The following is a 17,590-nucleotide window of genomic DNA, read 5'->3' as shown; positions in this document are numbered from 1 at the left end:
GCTCGCCTCCTACGGTACCGTCTCCTAGACGCGCGACGGAGCGCTTCACACCACTTCTGTGATTCCTTTAACCATTAAGCTTCATCATCCAGGTCTCTTATGCGTCTTTGTGTGCGCAGAATTATGCTTAACATAAGTCCGATCAGTGAGAAGAATTCTATCTCTTCGTCGGCCATGTTTGACTGAATGGCTTTGTTTGGGTAAATGACGCATGTACGCCCGCCGCACTATGTTTACACAATATTCGGGGACAGCCTTCCCACCCCCTCCCCTCAGACATCTGGAACTTTTCCCTGCTGTGTGAAGGCAGCCAAAAGGACAAGTTCAGGTACAAAAGTGGTGTGTCTGAAAACACAGTTCTGGTTAAAAACTGGACTGAATTGTCCACACATATTCCAGAATGCCAATCTGAAAAGGGTTTTGGAGAAGTAAGGCGGTCTCAACTCTCAGGACTTGTTTGTCCTTCCTGGGCTGAGACACCCTGCAGTCGCAGATCTAACAGGACTCTTTTCCCCCTCAGTGTTCCCCCTTGAAGTATTTATTTATGTGATGATTTCTGAGGGCCCAAAGTGATGTCCAAAATATCCACAATCTTTTACGGATCAACGCTGGACACACGCCTGCAGTTTGAAACTGTCTGTGCCGCTCGATATTATAACACAATCTGTATGTTAAGAAGGGGTCTCTTGTTGTTTGGATCTGCTTTGGAGTGTGTGTTTTTGTGTGCGTATCGACCAATAGAGGCCGTGTCGCTGACAGGACAGCCACTCTGGCCGTTGTGTCAGCAAGGGGAGGATGCTCGTTTTCAATCCATTATTGACTAATCTCATTAGCTGAGGATCCTAACGCTGAATGAGCCACAGAAACTGACTTCTCTCCCTCCTTCTCTGTGAAACACACTGATCACAGAAAAACACTTTTACACGCAAGCACACACACGTGCGCACAGACACATATTGCTTCGGAGAAGAGTATCTTGTAATTATGGATGGCGGTTTAGAAAGAAGTTTTTTTATTAGCCTCAATTAATCATTTTAATTAAGTGACTGCCTATCTGTGCTTCTACTTGATTAGCTAATTATGTGTTCAGCACTTTTTAACTTGTGTCCCGACGTATGTGTGTGCCCCCTTTGTCCCACGGCTGCACGCGCCGCATCGCCGCCGTGGTCGTTTTTTGCTCGGCTGCTCGCGGCCTCGCGCACCTGTGCATCTGTGAAAACATCTGCTTTGCATATCAGCTCACTGCCAACGGCGTGAAGTTTGCAGTCATGGAAAAGGAGATGCAAAGATGGGATTTGCACACAGTCCTAATGATATTCGTGCAGCAGCCAGGATTTGCCATCGTCCAAGCGATCGGGGAGCCGCACAACTTTGCAGCAGAGAGCATGTCGACCACTGAGGAGAGAGATTCATGACCCAGCCAGCCTGTAATTGCTGACAGTTCAGCACTTTTCAGGGGCAGAAACAGGAGGATAAAGAGTTTCTCAGCGTTTTCCACCTCTTACAGCTTTCATTTCCTGCACCTTTTTGATCCAGCTTGTGCATCTCTCTTCCATTTCCTTAGAGTGCTGCTGCCTCTCACACTATCCCTCTCTGCCTGTGTGTGTGTGTGTGTGTGTGTGTGTGTGTGTGTGTGTGTGTGTGTGTGTGTGTCTAACTATGAGCATGTTTAACTGCATGTGTCTCGTATACTTTTAGGCATCCAACTTCAAGCAGCTTTGTTTACATTTGCCTGTCAGGCTACTTCAACTTCTGATGAAAGATGTGTTCCTGCAAACCACACAAAGTCAGACAGAGTGAAGGTAGAAGAGTGACTCAGAACTGTGGCATCCGTTGAAATATAAAAGAAAGCATGGATTTTTTAACGATGATCAAACATTTTAAAGTTTTTAGGGAACTTAAGAAAACCAGATTTACCTCACACATCGGCGCTGAAATATAATTTGTAAGATTCCATTGTGTGACAACAGTTGTTTTGCTACTGTATTAAAAGTCCACCTTAATTAAAGTAAGAAATAAGAGACCATGTGGCTGAAGTCGTGGTTCTAAAACCTTACAAGGTTTAGATCTGAGGATGTGACCGTGCAGTCCATAGGTGGTGAAAATGCAGCTTAATGTGTCACTAGTCAGCTAAAACAGGTCTCTTTTATACTGTCAAAATAGCTGTCAAAATACTGTCAAATTGGCCTTAACGCTCTTTTTTTCAGAGAGTGGTGCCTGCAGAGCGTTTTCCAAGTAGTGGTCGAATGGGAACCAGGGCACCATCGGAACGTGTGTGATTGTGTTGCTTCATGGGACAGATTCTGTCTTCAGCTGAATAATGCATTCAAACTGCTACTCATCCAAGCATTCAGATATCTGATGCTATTTATAACATGCTGTAAGGTTATAGAAAGTGAGGCATACTGTTTTCATGCATTCAGCCTGCGTCTCTGAGATTTGGGATATTTTTTGTGTACATTTTATCCACAAAAAGAGCCTCAACCTGAAGCTTGTAAAGAAATCTAAACTATTTAAAAATGTTCAGGTTGCCTCGATAAGGAAAGAAAGACTTGCACCCAAAAAAAGATGCACAGCAAATAGAAGTTGCCATTGAGGACTATGTTGAGTACACTCCTCTCTGGAGAATCCCCTTTTTCTCCACTAACATATTGCTATTCTCCACAGCTGCGTGTGAGATGAGAAGCTTCCCGATACATTTGCACAAAGGCAATCAAAACATGGCAGCACATGATATCTGGCAAAATTAGAGCTCTGCACGATGCACAGATTAGAGAAGTGGCAGAGGAGGGGAGGTGGAGGTCTGCAGGCTGCATGGGATTCATCACATGCTTGTGTGTGTGTGTCCCCGTGGCTCCGTAAGGAAGATTTGTGACACATTACAGCAGCCTGTGCTGCCTAACCTCTAAATCATTCCTCCTCCCACACAGCAGACCCCCACTCCCTTTTTTACATAGACAAGACACACTCTGCCTGGTCACGGAGAGGGCGTGTGGGACAGCGCTGGTGAAGAGGGGGAGGAAAGGTCGAAGCTCTGCTGTCAAAAGCCTCCTCGCTGCGGATCTAGCGCCTGCGTGTCTGGTAATGTGTTGTCATTGACCAATTAGGAAATCCAGATCACACGGGGAATGGCCTCTCACTGCCCTTCTCCAAGCTCTCTGCTCTTTTTAATTGGGCACATTTGTGGAACGAGAGGCTTCTCTCTGGAGGGACTGATGACTGGAGATATTAACAAACTCTTAACAAGATCAGTTTCGCTACGTTATCAGTGCTGCAAATATTTTAACAGGTCCTTTTATTGTCCAAGTCATAAAAATTTGTTGGGTTTTCTGTTTGATTTTAAAAACTTTTTGAATTATTTTCTATTTCATCTTTGATTGTATTATTATGCAGTCTTTGTGGAGCGGTGACATCAGCAGTAGTGGACAAAATTACTCATTTATTTAAAACTTTACTTACTTTTTCACTTAAAAGTCACTTTTGATAAAGGAATTTGGTTCAGAATGTTGAACAAACATGGTTTTGACAATATTTGCTCGCTTTTTCCATAAATGAAACAAGTTAAAAGTTCACTGAGAAGCCTTTTTTTGCCTGTTATTTTTTAAATATGATCAGTCACTTTGAATTTCACGTGCAGGCTGAATGTCAAAATAGCTCTTTATCCCTATTTCCTGCATTAGGGAAAGGAAATAGATGGGAAAATGGTAGGATTAGGAAAACCAATCAGAGCTAAGTAAAAGTGTAAATTAGCATTCACGGACTCATCCATCTAGGCTTGCGATGGAGAAGGCTGTTGTTTAGCAAAATAAGGTAAAAATTGAAACTGTGTATAAGATAAGAACAGGATAACAATGGAATGAGAGCATAGCATTTCTAGGCTAGTTGAAGCTAACCATTAGCAGTAGCACCTTCACCACACAGCAGAACTCCTCCAGGCTTGTGCTATTTGTGGAGATAAAACATCATTGTTGCAAAGCAAACAGAGTGAGTCAGTCAGTCAGTCTGTTATCCAATCAGAGGCAAGATGTCCAAAAATCAGTAAATAAGAGTCCAAATCCTGCCGTCTTCTGTTCCCCACTCCTGTGGCTCACTTCTATTTCCTGAAACAGCAGGAAAAACACCTGAGTTTTTTTTCTCACACCTATTCCTACTAGAGACCACTGAAAATGTGATTAAAATGAGTGCATTTTGAAAAAAAACGAGTGAACTTGGTCTTTAAAGTAAAAACTTTCTGCCATTGTATTTTACCTTCATTGAAGATGAAGCATTAATTGGTTAGCTAATACATTAAACATTCATACATGCACTGACCGGAATCAGCTTTGATTGGATCGTTGGTCAGTTCTTTGTGCCGTTGTCATAGGATGCTTTAGTTTTCTACACCTTAGATCTGATCATTTTAGTCTGTGATTGTACAAAAGCTGAGTGAGAAAAGGAACACGTTCAGCAGGAGATGTTGGTGAGGTCATGATAAGGTCTGGCAGATTAATGGTGCGTCTTCCCAGACGTCTTGGAAGAAACAGAAAGCTCATGTTGCTGCTGTCCATCAGTGTCCGAGCAGGTTGAGCTTATTTAAAATCCCTCACTCTCCCTGTTTCACTCCTCCCATTCACTCAGAGTCCCAAAAGGCCGAAGGTCACTGCACAATGGAGACAAGCAGGTTTCCCCGCCTCCCCCACAGGCCACACCAACTCAAGAAGCAAACTCACCACCGCTGCTCCCGCACACATTACACTTGTAAATAGGCGAACACACAAACATGCCCATGTTCAGCTCTTAGCCTCCTTTGAATTCCTTCCCATGTATCTTGCAGCTCGCCCGTCACTCCTCCCCCCTCAGCTCTATCAGTCTCTCTTTCTCCCAGACCTCATAATGGCTCCTCTTGGGTAGCGTCTGCAACTCCCGCTATTTCAAAGTTTTAGCTGGACGGATTAAGCACGGTATGTGGAAAACGAACAGCCACTCAGGAGGGACACATGAGCTGAATGTATAATAAACCTGCAGACTGGGAGGAAAGGAGGGGGGGGGACCTGAAGCAGTATATCACAACAATACCCCCCCATGGAAATGAAACGCCTCTTTGACTTCTCCATTGTGCTCACAAATGCCAGCAGATTATAAGGCAGTATCTTTGTGAGAAGACACCATCATCTTCTTCCTCGTCATCACCTCATGCTCCCAAACATTCCAGGAGGATTGCAGAGGAGATGTGGGAGCTTGAGGGCCAAATGTTGAGGCGAGCCGGCTCACACAGCAACATGGCTCATCTGTGCTGCTGCCCCCAGCACCCCGAGGGGATTGCCCACCCTCCTGCTATTAGGTGGAAGGAAATTAAAAGAGTAGCAAGTAGCTGTTTGAGAGCAAACAAGAGAAGAAGAAACCAACATGATGTTCCTCGTTCTTTCAAAGAAACACTCTGTTAGAGCTAGTTTGTTGTATTTTCTTTGGTAAGGGGGGGCGCTTGAGGGGGGATAATGCTTATGCCACTTTATGATCTTGCTAAATAAAGGAGAAGAGGAATGGAGTGGGACAGGCTTCACCACACCACCCTCCTGTTTCCACCACCATGCTCCCTTTGCTTTTCTAATCATGCTGCAGATGTGCCTGATGGCTGAACAACCTCTGTGTTCAGAACGTTGAGTTCCCGAAGGAATCCAGGAGACTTGCTTGTGTGAGCTGTTGTGGAGAAAAATAAATAAAAAGAAAGTGAGAGGGCAAAAAAGGAGGGTGAATAAGAGGAAAGACAGACGGAAGGAGGGAGAAATCAGTGAACAGCGACCATCGCAGCAGGGCTCCCTTAGATTGTGTGTGTGAGGGTGAGCGGCACAATTGGAAGCCCGCCCCTTGCTTACGGTTGCCTCTGGATCTGCAGACCAAACCACATTAAATAAAAGAAATCCATCCCCAAGCCTGTTAAGGAGCCATGTGGGGAGGTGTGAGAGAGTGTGCATGCACTTGAGTGGCTGTGTGTCCATATGTGTGTGTGTGTGTGTGTGTGGTGGGTGGGGGGCTCATATTATCCTCTGTGCCAGCTCGGGATGGAGCCTGCTGAGGGATTATGGCACATTCTGTAAAGCAACAATGGAAGCGGCAGCGTCTCGTACACATTTCCATCCTCTTTGCCTTTTTTTGCCTCCATCCAACAAGCGCAGCTTTGTCCTTGCCTGGCCACTCACCAGGTGGACACCTGGAGTCCTAGAGGTGCCCTCTCCAAACTAAACACCCTCCCCTTGGGACAGGGAGTAAAAAACATCATCTTCACAATGTTAAGATAATTAAAGTGGGAGCTTCCATGCTGGCCTCGGCTGACAGTCGGAAGTAAACAAGACACATCTTGGAATCAAAGCTCATTAAAATCAAGGGAGTGATGAGATGCTTCCTCCCCCCCTCCCCTCTCTTCTGCTCCCCTCCTACCTCATCATTATCACCCCTAAGCAAATGCTGCAAACAGCAGAACCCGAGTCAGTGATGGCACAGATTACTCCTTTATTGCCTAATTCACCTGCCATACATGGCTCACAGGGACATGATCACCTTGAGCAGCATGTCCCCATCAGCTGTTGGTTTCTTTGCTCAGGCCACCTTTTTCTGTTTTAATAGTGTCAGCAGGGCTTGGCTTAGTAGCTTTCAATCAGTGAGGTGTATGTGTGTGTGCGTGCATGCGTGTGTGTGTGTGGGGAGGTTCACACTGCTCTGCAGAGGTGTAACACCCTGCCTGTTGTGCTGTTGTAAAGCACATTAGGAGTGACTGAGGGTGTTGTTATGGTATCATGATACTGGTCCAGCACTCGGGGAAAGGTGAGAAGGTGTGTGTGTGTGTGTGTGTGTGTGTGTGTGTGTGTGTGTGTGTGTGTGTGTGTGTGTGTGTGTGTGTGTGTGTGTGTGTGTGTGTGTGTGTGTGTGTGTGTGTGCATGCGTGTGTGTGTGTGTGTGTGTGGTCCGGATGGTGGCCAGCATGGCTTCCAGGCTTCGTATTGCAGTAGCCACATTCTAAATCCTCTTTATTTAATCAATGGATGCCTAAAAAGAAAAAAAGAGAGGAATAAAAAATTGACATCATCATACAGATTTTTTCAAACTGTTTGATTTGCAAAGTTTTCATTTATTTCTTGAACAGAAAACAAAAAGGCTAAATTAAACTAAGGTTGTCAAAAATGTGTCACCATTACAGTATTAGTCAGTGTGTTTACATGAGCATCAGAAAACCGAACTATTGAAGCTGATGCACCCAGATATGCGGTAGGAACCTGACTGCATCTGCAAGTAAACAGCTCAGTGGAGCTGATACAGGTAACTTCTGGAAGTCACAAGATCACGGAAATGGTCTTCTGATAATAGGGTATTCTGCTAAAAGAAATACACGACAACAGTCGGTAACTAAGTTTTAAGCATAGATTTTGCTCGATGTTTAGTGCTTGGGGAGTGTTGATGGCTCTAAACCAGGGGTCTCAAACTCACACGGGGCCGAAATGAAAATCTGGGACGAAGTCGCGAGTCAAACTTAATATTTTTTGAAAAAGTGACGGCAAATTTAAACATTTTCTTCATCAGCATATATGCAATTTTGAACCTTTTAGTTTGGAAACAAACTTATTTTTGCATTAACCTGAATGTGGAATAACCAAATTACACACGAGCAAGTCAGTTTTAAATAAAACGCATCAGCGGTATTCATTACTTGTGGTATAATCAGCATTTTAAAATTCTATTAAGGATTTATGTTTTCTTGTTTATTCATTTTTCTTACTTTTTATTCTCCTTTTTTCTCCTGTAATACGTGTCATCGCTGCTGTGACATCTAGCTTTCCCCACTGAGGAACAATAAAGGGATTTTCTATTCTATTCATCTATCTGCAGCCTTTCCACTTCCTGCTTACTGTAGGTTAAATCTTTTCTCGTGTGCCAACAACAAAATAAAATATCATTTTATCTTAAATGAAAATGCAACATCTCACCTGTTAACTTTCATGTTTTGGAGCAGAAAAAGAGCATAAAACCAACATATTTAAAGCTCAGTTTGCTCCACTGGTTTACTGTGATGCTCACCTTTTCCAGCCAGATACCTGCATCATGGGGTTGATCTGAGCTGAGGAGGAGACTCCTGTTGTTTTGTTCATCTTCATCATAATAATGACAACATTAGATGACAACAGGTGCTCACATAGGGTTGTGCTGCTGAACATGTCTGAGCAGCTTGACCACGTTGTTGTGTGTTGGAGAGGAAAAATAAAAACTACAGCAGCCACAGAGTCATGCTGGTTTGAGCGTGTCACTGCTCGCTGGAGTTATATCAGCTCTGTCTGGAAGTTAGTTGGAAAACTTTCTCTTTCAGTCGTGAACACATTACTGAGCGGTTGAAATCTCCGTTTCTGGGCTTGAACGTTGGCAAATAGCTGTGTAAACTCGGCGCTGAGTGAGAGGAGTGTTTAGTTTGTCCGAGACAGCGGAGCTGCAGATACCGACAGCAGACGCTAGAAAAAACACAAAGGAGGGGGCGCTTCAGCTCCGCGCTAACGCCGCAAAGCATCATGGGAGTTGTAGTCTTTGCATTAAAATCGGCCAGCGGGTCAGTTTTCATATATTTGTGATATTTATCTCGCGGGCCACATAAAAATGCTCCGCAGGCCACATCTGGCCCGCGGGCCTTGTGTGTGACACGTGCTCTAAACTGTCACTGCCACATTTTGCTTACAGTTTTAGTGTTAGCAAGAAGTGCTTATCTGTTGTCTGGTTGACACAAAGAGTCACTTAGTTGTAGATGGACATCTAGTGAAGACTTTCTGAGCTTTTCATTAAAATCCATCTGGTGGTTCATGAGATGTTTTATCACTTTAAAACTAAAGAAAATAGTACACATGTATAACATTACCATCTAGCTGATAGTCACAGCAGAAATCTGGAGTTTTCTCTTAGAGGGCAGCATCTAGAGTCAGAAAAAATGTGTTCCACCGACAGCACCTCTCCCTACTTCTGTGATTACAGCAGGAAGCAACATCTTTTGTGCCAGAAAATGCATCTCGAAGCATCCAACGGAGCTAAAGCACATTGTTTTACTATTATTATTCTCATGTTATGCTGAGGTTTTTTCATAAATATACATTCTGAAGACACAGTTGTCCACAAGAAATGTCATCAAATCTGGATCAGTCCAGGTACTTCTGCTACCATGCACGCTCTGTGATTGACATTTGTATGCGAGCAGATGTACGCTGTTGGCTAATGCTGAACGGTGCTCAAATCAAATTGCACAAACCTCTATAGGACAGAAGATGGGCTTAGCAAAAGAAATATTGATGTAATGCCTACATCACAGTACAGGGTAAGACAATCACTTTTACAGACTTCTAAAAATCATAACTCCTGAAAGGGGGAAACTCTGGATTGCTGCATATAGAACATAATAAGTAGTAGCAATGATTTATATAACTAAATTAAATCTGTTTACAACTTCCTGTTGCTTCACCAGCTCAGTGGAGAGAGTTTGTGATGCATTTGCTCTGCTGTGATGGCGGGATGAAGCTTATCATTGTCTGCTCTTTTGCAAATCTCACTCTCATCTCATCCTGCAGAGCAGCAGCGCAGCACTCATCACGTTAACAAGCTAGATGCTCGCTTTGGAAATTGTGGTTTGTTTGTCTGAGACGACGTTCTATTTTTGCAAACAAGACCCTAAAAAGACTATCTACTCTTACTGTACTCGAAATGATGTTCTGCTCTAGTGTTGTTATGCGGCTTTGTTTCGGTGTCTCTTGTAATGTTGTTCGTCAAATGAAAGCTGTGACCTTTTTGGAGTTTATGTGATGTGATGGTGTAATGAGACAAACATCGATCCTGGCTGACAAGCGGCTCCGCGGGGTTCCATGTGGAAACAAACCTTTAAAGTAGTTGTAGAGAGGGAGAAGAAAAACATTGTTTTACCCCAGAGGTGGGCTGATAGCACGCAGAAAAGCCCATTTGAAGAGGTAGGCCTCATCTGTCACCGGGCAATGGAGGAGGCAGCCATGCAGAAGCCCCCTGATTATAAAGAGATAATTTCATCCAATCCTCCGGTGGTGCTCCGTCGCCCTGCTGCTATACTCCACTGCCTTTCATATTTGTTCCCAGCCTGCATCTCCTCACCCGTTTCGTTTTATTACAGCTCCCACTCAATACATATATTTTAGCTCCCCCTTGAATGGAGGGGAGGAGAGCGGGTCTCCCTCCTCTCCTCCCACTCTCAACCCTTACACACGCTCTCACCTCTCACACACACGCTCTCTCACACACACACACCATGTGTCTTTTGTTGCGCAGGAATCCACAGCTCTCAACTTGTTGTGTAACGCCTGCCATGCAATTTGCAGTAAATTAAGCTCGAGTTAGGCACGTAACGGCGCAGATTTCCCCCCCAGAAAGCGGCAGACGGGATCTGAAGCTAGCCAAATGGGAGCACAGGTTGCAGCACAGAGAAAATAAGAACTGATAGCATCTGAAGAGAGCATGTAAATAGGGCGAGGCTTATAATTGCATCTTGTTGTCATTATCTTTCCAGCATCACAGGTTTTAATCTTTAAATTGGCTCTCGTTAGCCACCAAAGAAAAAACAAAGGACTTGTGTTAATTAGTACAAGAAAAAGCCTGGAAATTAAATTACTTCCAATCCTCTGCTGCATGAGGTTTTTCTTTAATATAATTATAGAATTAGGAAATAAATAAATGTAAATAATAAAGCACGAGCGTTACAGGATCTAAAGTGATGTTAAAAATGTGTACTTAACCTAGAAAAAGGGAGAGGTGAATGGCACTCCAACCTTTCTCTCCCCTCATTTTAACTCACTGCTGGAAGTAGGAGAAATGACACAGGGAGAGAAGGAGGGCGAGAGCGAAGGGAAGGGCAGGAGGGAGGAGAGTCGGGGAGAGCAGGTCGACTCGCTCATCAATAACCACAAGGTCAGACAGGCAGTGCCGGGCTGAGTGGGCCCTGTTAGGAAGCAGCAGCTGAGGATTTGTCGAGCTTGTAAAGGCTTAAAGCAACACCGCTCCTCCTTTGTGCCACTAGGTGGGCCTTTGAAGTGCCAGGGAGACACCTGCTGGCGGCAGAGGGGGAAGGTGGTTGTCAAGGATCAGCTCGCTGTCTGCTGGCACATGGAGAGAGGACCAAGGAGAGAATTACAGCCACACACAATGCACGTGTCATCAATAACTATGCTTTTCCCCTCTGCTTTACAAACAGGATCTGTAGCTGTTGAGGTGGAACTATACGACATGATTATTCAAAGTGTGTGCTGTATTGATTTGTTTGATTGGTGTGGGTATTCTGACCCTGAATGACAAATAAAACTCGCTTAAGGGATGCATGGAGAAAATAGAACATTTTCACTGCAGATTTTCATGAGTAAACAAGCTTATAAAACAGTAGTTCACAAGATATTTTGCAAAACATGACCACATCTGATAGAGGTCAATAATAGAAAAACAAAAAATGACAAATTTTAAGTATTTCACTGCATTTTATTTTACACATAAATAAAAAATAATAATTTAAAGTTACTCTCAAGATGATACAACATTTTAACATATACATCAGTCTGTATTTTGGGGTGAAAATGCCTTTTATCACATTATAAATTTTACTTTTTTGCAAGCTCTAATAACAGCAGCTATAAATTCTAGTGCAGCCTGTAGCATAGGGATAGCATAACTTAGCTAAATGTTTGCATGAACCACCGTGAATTTTTGTCAAACTGAAGTTAATTTAAAACAGCCAAGACAGACTAGTCTAGTCAGGCCTCTGCTCCGTTTGTAAGGAAGTACATTTTATTTATAAAGCGCTCATCTCAGAAGGAGTATCACAAAGTGCTTCACAGGGATAAATAAATAAATAAAATATATATATATATATATATATATATATGTGTTATATATATATCATAAAATGAGTTAAAATCAGAAAAACAAAGTCATGAAATTATAAAAATGATCATAAATATCATAAAACTAATGAGAGATGATCATAAATTTTAGCTAAAAAAGGGAGAAAACCAAAGCTTTAAGTATTTTTTTCTGTATTAATACTAAATAAGCCATGACTATTTCTCTCTCTCTCTCTCTCTCTCTCTCTCTCTCTCTCTCTCTCTCTCTCTCTCTCTCTCTCTCTCTCTCTCTCTCTCTCTCTCTCTCTCTCTCTCTCTCTCTCTCTCTCTCTCTCTCTCTCTCTCTCTCTCTCTCTCTCTCTCTCTCTCTCTCTCTCTCTCTCTCTCTCTCTCTCTCTCTCTCTCTCTCTCTCTCTCTCTCTCTCTCTCTCTCTCTCTCACACACACACACACACACACACCTTTAAATTATTACATTAAAGAGCACATTAAACTTTATATCAACAGCTCCACTGCTCCACCCATCTTCAAAGCCCATGAACTCAGTGTGAGGCTTCAGAAATGTGAGCAAACAGATACTTTTCCTCTGAGTGGAGAAAAAAAAATCCTCAGATGTCTCTTTTTCTTTATGAGCTTTCTAATTTATGGAGAGGAATGCACTCGTGTGCCCTTCTCTCCTCTCAAGTACAGGCATGAGCAGCTCCAATAGGTAGCATAAAAGCTCTTTAGCTGTCTAGTGGAGTAGATTACTGGCCCTGCCGTTAAATCCAGCCACAGACCCCTAAGTGAGCATTATCAGTATGGTGCAGCATGCTGCCTCCTCTCTTTTTATTTCCCTCCTCTCGTTCCCGTCGTCATCTCACAGGTACTTTGTGCAGGGAAATGTCTCACTGTGAGAAGGTAATGGAGAGACGGCGACGGGGAGGGAGGAGTGTAGAGATGATGTGCCTCAGGATGAGAAGCCCCTGCAGTAGCAGGAAGGAGAGATGAAACCACCAGGAGACGATGGAGGGAGCACTCCTCACTCCTCATAAATGTGCCTATTAATTCACTCACCCCTCCACTTCCAGACGCGGGTCACTCTTGAGTTATTGCCGACAAGCGTTTTGTAATATTTATTTGACACTGAATGCAGCATTAAATCAGCCTGCCAGGGGATAAACTGATAACCTTTAATGCAGCTTGCAATATTTTTAACTTGTGATAATTCTGAGTAGTGTGTCAGATCGCTACACCATTGTTTGCCCTGTGTGGAAAAAAGGATTCTCTCAGATCAAAACAAGAGGAACAGGGCAGGGTCTCCATGAGCTGCTGCTCCTGAATCGATAGTGCGCTGTAAGGCGTTTTAGTTAGAGGGACTCTGAGAGTGCGAGAGGAGAAGGGAGGAGGGATGATATGTGGGGCATGTCTGGGCCCAGCGTACGGATAATTGTTAACCAAAGATTACATAATGACTAAGTAATCTAAACAGAGAACCACATGCCAAGTTAATGTTCTCACAGAGCAGGACGGAAGAGCTTCACACAGTTCTCTGAGATAATACTGACAGACTGGGAGCTTTGACGCATTTTGTGTGTGTGTGTTTGCGTGCGAGTGTTCCTCCACCTCGGTTCATTTTCACCCAGAGGCGCTTTCAACACGGCCAGACATCCTGTCTTAAGTCCAGCGTGTCGTTTCCAAAGGTGTATGGCAGCGTTCAGGGGCAACCGCCAGGGCTTGTTAAGGGTGTCACAGGAGCTGAGAGGAATGTCATCCTTTGGGCTCTCTGAGGTGCTTGTCACCTGCCAAATCAATATCTCCCTGCTCAGCTCACAGCGCTGCAAACACACATACACACACACGTGGCAGCAGAATCCTGGTGGTGATGCCATCGGCAGCTTTCCTTTTGGAAGAGCTAAGCCTTTAACACGTGTACGTGTTTCTGTTGCAGAACTCTCCAGTTTAATGGCTGGCAGATAGAGGCCAGACGGGGACAATCAACATGAACTCGATTCCGTCCATGGACAGACACATTCAGCAGACCAATGACCGTCTGCAGTGTATCAAACAGGTGAGGCACACATAATCACACGCAGGCATGTTTTATGTCATTTATGTTTTATTTCATGTAAATATGGTCTGATCTCTGCTTTTGGGAAGTAAAACTTCTAAAATAAAATTTTTCCAAAATCATTCAAGTGGGAAACAGTGTTTTGGTTCAGCTTTACAGGTAAGTAGTTGTTTTGAAAGGATTCTGTTGAATTTTACAGCCCAAACCTTTAGAGAAAATTGTCCTAGGATGAATTTGTTCCCTAATTTAATGCAGAAATCACTACTTTAATTGTAGTTGTAAACTTCCCGGTGTTGTTTTTAACTATGATCCTACAGTCACAAAGTTACACAACTTTCAGATTTATTTATCAGCATTTTGTTGCTAGTTTAGAGATGCATTTTAGCTCGAAGGACCTATACAGATTTCTGATGACTAAAGTAGAGGCACTCTGTGCATCATCCTGCTGAGAACGGGAGCTGCACAGCTGAGAACGTGAATCTGTGCAGAGAAGAATGGAGCTGGAGCACACAGGTCAGTGCAAAACCTTCATAGATGCAAGTAAAAGCTACTAACAGAAGACATATTGAACGTTGAAACGTTAGTAGCTTTTACTTGTCTTGCACTGACCATTGTGCTCCAGCTCCATTCTTCTCTGATTCATGTATAGGTCTGACCTGCTGAGACTGGTTTTGGTGGATTTTGACATATCAAGGAACTACAATTATGGCTGAAATTTCAAAAAATTATAATGTGAAAAACATAATTCTTCAAGTAAGAACTAATGATGTGATATTGTTGCAATCGGTAATGTAGTGTTCACAGACCAAGGAAAGCAGTGGTGCATTCACGAACCCAAATAAAAATCTGATCTTTGGCAACTTATTGATTAAACCAATCATAGCAAATATTGTCCGATTCCAATCACCAGCTGTTTTTGTTATACTTAACCCTAACTTTTTGGGGTTTTGAGGGTATTTTCCTATAAATAAGGTATCGAACATCATTAGACTGTTACTGTGGAAGATCATGTCACAGTCAGCGGGATGTGTTTCACTGACACACTGATGTTTACTGATGATTTGATCTCTTTCACCTCTGATGTTTGAGTAGAAGTTGTGTTTAGGATGTTTTCGTTTGCCACAGGCAGTTCTGAACCTCAAATCCAGGTTTAATGGTTTTCTCTTTAGCTCAGGGAGAACACACTTGCCCCTGGCTTCAGACAAATAGTCAACTCTTTAACTATGTCAAAACAACCAAACAGAAAGAAAAAAAAGAAAAACATGATCATCACAAAGAAAAAGAGGAAGATAACAAGCTCGGTTCCTCTTTCAGAACACCTGAACACATGTGTGGATCCACAACAGCCTGCCTGTTTGACCACAGTAAAGTGGATAATCTGTTCAGTGTCATTATCAGAACTCAGGTTACTGACTGGGGGGGTCAAAGATCACAGACTCCCCTCCCTCCCCCATTATCATGACCCTTCTCTCCTCCCTCCACCACTGCCTACTCCTTTTGTTCTTTTCTCTGCAGCATTTACGGTACCCACATCACCGGCTGAATTAAGCAGACATACTTGCGTAACCCCAGGCTACTCCCTTTGATCTCCTCTTTTAAACCGACGGTACATTTTGTTACTGGCCTCCTCCCTCTAAACCTACATCAGGAAGGCCTTTGAGACCATATATGGGTCCTGTACTTAAAGGGCCAAACCGTTTTACTCACAGCAAAGGGTGTGAGACAATATGAGGCAGGGAGAATGTTTGAGGAGCAATCAGAGCAAAGCCCCTACAGTATCTGTAACTTTTGATGTTCCTAATAAGGCAAAGAGAGTGAAACCCGCTCCGTCCTCCATTCTGGTTATTCTTCACAGCAGGGCATTGAATAATTCAATATCCACTCCTTTAGTTGTAATGAAGGTGGAGATGGTCGGTTAAAGAGGGTGCAAAAGGGGGTTTGCATGTGTCTAACAACAGTTTGCACAGCTCAAATGCAGCAGGGTTAAATGTATTAACCCCACAAGACAAAATTTTTAACAAATACATCCCAGTGTTAACGCCTGAGGAGGCAGCACATGGGTAAACATGCCAATTAGAGAGATCCATAGCACACAAGTAGGCCTCCAGTCTATCTAATAAATGGTTAAGCGCAGGGTCATTTCAAATCGACCAGCGAGAGCCAGCACCCTGCTAATAGAGGCAGCTTTGTGTTGCAGACAATCAGGGTTTGGAAGGCCTGCATAATAAATACCATTTATGTCCTGCCAATTAGAGTAGCTGCAAGCCCATTCAGCCGGCCGTCTATTCTCCTCCCCGCGCACAAAGATGATCATCAGGGGAGATCAGAACAATTAACTCACTATCTTCCTCCCCCTGCTCCCCATTGCCCAGTATCCAAGCTATTAAAATCATTAAGGAAATATTGTAAACCAATCCAGCTGTTAGCTTTAATTGAAAGTGTGCACATGCTGAAATTTTGGCATCTCCACGAAGGCAGAGCGGTAATACAAATGAATCCTTTTCCATTATGCGGTTGTTTTCTCTGAGATGTGACACATCTGTCTAACTACTCCCAGCTAGAGCTGAGGACAGGGTAACAAATTGATTTTGTTGCTCAAATGATAAATTACGTCTGAGCGAGATGATAAAGTGGAGGGAAATTGGGATCCGCAGACATGGTTGAATCACAGCTTGAAAGTTAAATCAGAAAATCATTGCTGTGGTAATGCTTAAATTACTATCTTGTTATAAAATTTCAAAAATGCCATTTTTGAAATGATAATTTGAATAAACAAACCTTATTTCATGGTTTCAATTTTTAAAATTCAGGTACATTAATTAGTTTAATTAGTTTATTACAAAACTTTCACCATTCATAAACATTGTTTTGCACATTTACCTCTTCACTCGTTGCCAGTGATGAAAGGGAGCCTGATGTTCTTGTAATTTTACTGGAGGTTGTGCTCTCGGGGATTTTTGACCCTAATGGCCATCCGTTGGTAAGGTCTTACTCGAACTCAAAAATGCTGCTTGCTTGCAATGATTTAGGTATGTGCTGCCCCCTATCAACAGGGAAAATGCATATCATCACTTCAACAGCCAAAATAGTTTTTATTACTTTAGTTGTTTTGGGGCCAAATAATGTTCAAAATTGAAGCAGTTTTTATTCAACTGTAGAGGAGGCGGAGCAGCACAAATGATGCAGAGAAGTCTTAGATGGAGTAGTTTCCCATTTTTATTTACACCAGTGCTCACATGCTTGCAGAGCTCTGACCAGCAACAAAAGTACAGATGTGCAATGGCACCTTTTATACTGTGGAACTCATCAGTACTCTGGACTGAACCATGTGATAGTGCATCTTTAACAATTACACTCCCTTCTACATAATCAGATCCTAAAAACCCATACGAAGCCTTCACAACAATACAAATATCTATAATTAACATTTTAACACCATAAACATTCAAAGTGCAATTCCCAAACACCCCTTCCCACTCTGCCTCATGGCTCCTCCCAGAACCTTTAAAATGGCGCCCATGTTTCAGGGGAAACCTTAACAGGACACCCTGGAGAAGACAAGACAGGTAAGTTTGGTTCATTTACCTATTTAAAATACAGTCCACACACAGAACATATTACTGTGAAAGAGTTATTGCCCATGGTAAAACTGACTGAATATTCTCTGTCCTGTTTAGGTGGAACCAAA

At 43.0% G+C, this 17,590-nt stretch overlaps 1 protein-coding gene across 1 annotated transcript in view; it reads left to right on the top strand.

Moving 5' to 3' along the window:
- LOC107387839 (zinc finger MIZ domain-containing protein 1) overlaps positions 1-17,590 on the top strand; it is a 143,312-nt gene that overhangs the window by 88,482 nt on the left and 37,240 nt on the right. Inside the window, exon 3 of the mRNA XM_015963048.3 lies at positions 13,783-13,902. Within this exon, the coding sequence (XP_015818534.1) occupies positions 13,834-13,902 (69 nt within the window). The 5' untranslated portion in view covers positions 13,783-13,833. The remainder of the gene's footprint in view (positions 1-13,782; positions 13,903-17,590) is intronic.

The sequence above is a fragment of the Nothobranchius furzeri genome, chromosome 16 (genome assembly GCF_043380555.1).
Source record: "Nothobranchius furzeri strain GRZ-AD chromosome 16, NfurGRZ-RIMD1, whole genome shotgun sequence".
In the NCBI taxonomy this organism is placed as follows: domain Eukaryota; kingdom Metazoa; phylum Chordata; class Actinopteri; order Cyprinodontiformes; family Nothobranchiidae; genus Nothobranchius; species Nothobranchius furzeri.
The sequence above is the reverse complement of the archived record's forward strand: the minus strand, read 5'-3'. Positions and strand labels throughout refer to the sequence as shown.